Raw genomic sequence first — 2,419 nt, forward strand, 5'->3', positions numbered from 1 at the left:
TTTCTTTCTTCCTTCCTTCCTTCCTTCCTTCCTTCCTTCCTTCCTTCCTTCCTTCCTTCCTTCCTTCCTTCCTTCCTTCCTTTCCTTTCTTTTTATTTTGAGACAGGGTCTCCCTGTGTAGCCCTGGCTGTCTTAGAACTCTTTAGATCACAGAGATCCACCTGCCTCTGCCTTGTGAGTGAGTGTTGGGATTAAAGTTGTTCACTGCTACACCCAGCTCTATTTTCCAAGATGGGGTCTCACTAGACATCCCTGCACCAGCTTCCTGAGTGCTGGGATGACAGGCATGTGCCACCACAGCCAGTCTATCCAGCTGGGGTGGCTTCATGCATGCTCTCCACCAACTGAGCCACATCCTCAGCCTCCCTTTTCTCTTTATCAACTGATTATGTCTGGTATTTTGTTATAGTAACAGTAAACAGAGAGAGGTGAAGTCCTGTCTCCTGTCTCTTGACTGCCCAGCCCACCTGTTCTGCCTTCAGGGTGAGCTCAATAAAAATCTGCTGTAACTTCTCATTGACGAAGTTGATGCAGAACTGCTCAAAGCCATTTTTCTGCAGAGGAAAGAAAAGGACCTTTCTGTTAGTGGACTATGCTGACACTGGGTGAGCCCAGGATGATAGGTAGAATAGGGTTGGGCTGAAGATGGGAGGGGGAGGTCCCAGGCCAAACCTGGAAGATCTCAAAGCCATAGATGTCAAGGACACCGATGCTGTACTCTTCCCGAGGTTTCTGCATGGCGCGGTTGATAGCCTGGGCAGATGGAGACAGGGCCACAGTCAGCACCCTTTTGTTATGTTCTGGAAACTGCTTTTTTCTAATGTGTGTGTGTGTGTGTGTGTGTGTGTGTGTGGTGTGCACATATGTGCGTGGAGACCAGGGGAGGGTACTTGGTGCCCTTTATCATACTCTATGTTATTCCTTCGAGACAGGGTCTTTCACTAACCCTGGAGTGAGGCCGGCAGTCAGCAATCCCAGCAATCCTCCTGTCTCTACTCCCTTATAGTACTGGGCTGTGGTTGTTATATGAGTGCTGGAATCTGAACTCAGTTTGACATAAATAGTATGTGTGTGTGTGTGTGCGCGCGTGCATGCATGTGTGTGTGTGCGTGTGTGTGTGCATGTGTGTGTGCGTGCGTGTGTGTGCGTGTGTGTGCATGCTAGGGCACGTGTGTAGAAGTCAGAGGACAACTTCAGGTGTCCATTATCCACTTCTATCACATGGGTCGTGGGGCTAGAATTCATTGTTAGGCTTGGCAGCAAATGCCTTACCTAGCCACCTTGTCAGTGTGTTTCTAGCTAAACTTGTGACTGTGTCCCCTCTTGACAGATTTTCTCTAATATTTAACTCCCACCTGCAAACCCAAGTTCAGAAGTATCACAATTCTTGACCTTAGAGTCAAATATTCCCACTGTACCTCAAGTTTCTCATCTCTAAAATGGATTGATAGCTGCACATGATGGCTAGAGACTGTAATCCTAGCACTCAGGAAGCTGAGGTAGAAGGACTTGTGAGCTGGAGCATGGGTTCCAGGACAGGCTGGGGTACAGGGCAGGAGCTTGCCTTAAAGTCAAATATCTGAAGGACTGGGAAGGTGGCTCTCTTCTAGAGGACACAAGTTCCATACTCAGCACCCACAGGCACCTGACATGACAGTTCCAGAGAATCTGACGTACCGTGTGGGCATCTGCACATATATGTCTTACATTCACTCCGGTCCAGCCTGGATTACTGGAGACCCTGTCTCAGACAGACAGACGGCAGACAGACAGACAGACACACACGTAATAGCAGTAGGGTACTTTGCATAGTACACTTTAATCCCTGGATTCCATCTCCACTACCACAAAATTAATTAATTAAAAGGCATTGAACTTTGATGATCTGTGACTGGAAATGTTTAGAGCAAGAACTGTTTTGCATTTCGGTTCTGAGAAACACGCAATATTTGGAGCACGAGGTCAAATTTTGTTTGTTTATTGTTGGAGATAAGGTCACTCTATGTTGCGCTGGTGTTCCTGGAACTCACTATGTAGACCAGGCTGCCCTCCCCGAGATCTGTCTGCTTCTGCCTCCTGTGTGGTGGTGTTAAAGCTGTGTTCCATCATGCCCAGCAAGACCCAAGTTTAAACCTGACATTCACTTACACTTCATATGTACTTTATACACTAATTTTAGTGCACATTTTTTTGTTTTAAAGATTTATTTAGTTAAGAAAAGATTTATTTGTTTTTATGTTATGTGTATGGGTGTTTTGTCTACATAAATGAATGTCTGTGCCCAACGTACATGCAGTTCAAGAAGAGGCCAGAAGAGGGCGAATGATCCCCTGGAACTGGAGTTACAGGTGATTGTGAGCCAACGTGTGGATGCTGCTTATTGAACCTGGTTTTTACAAGAGCAGTCCCCCCTCCCTCC

General features: G+C 46.7%; 1 protein-coding gene across 1 annotated transcript in view; it reads right to left on the reverse strand.

Annotated features, from left to right (window-relative positions):
• LOC101980514 (A disintegrin and metalloproteinase with thrombospondin motifs 10) overlaps window positions 1-2,419 on the reverse strand; it is an 89,098-nt gene that overhangs the window by 27,606 nt on the left and 59,073 nt on the right. The window contains exons 33-34 of the mRNA XM_026778300.1: window positions 673-753; window positions 468-554 (exon numbers count right to left, since the gene is read on the reverse strand). Of these exons, the coding sequence (XP_026634101.1) occupies window positions 468-554; window positions 673-753 (168 nt within the window). The remainder of the gene's footprint in view (window positions 1-467; window positions 555-672; window positions 754-2,419) is intronic.

This window comes from Microtus ochrogaster, unplaced genomic scaffold (assembly GCF_000317375.1).
Source record: "Microtus ochrogaster isolate Prairie Vole_2 unplaced genomic scaffold, MicOch1.0 UNK124, whole genome shotgun sequence".
NCBI classification, from domain to species: Eukaryota; Metazoa; Chordata; class Mammalia; order Rodentia; family Cricetidae; genus Microtus; species Microtus ochrogaster.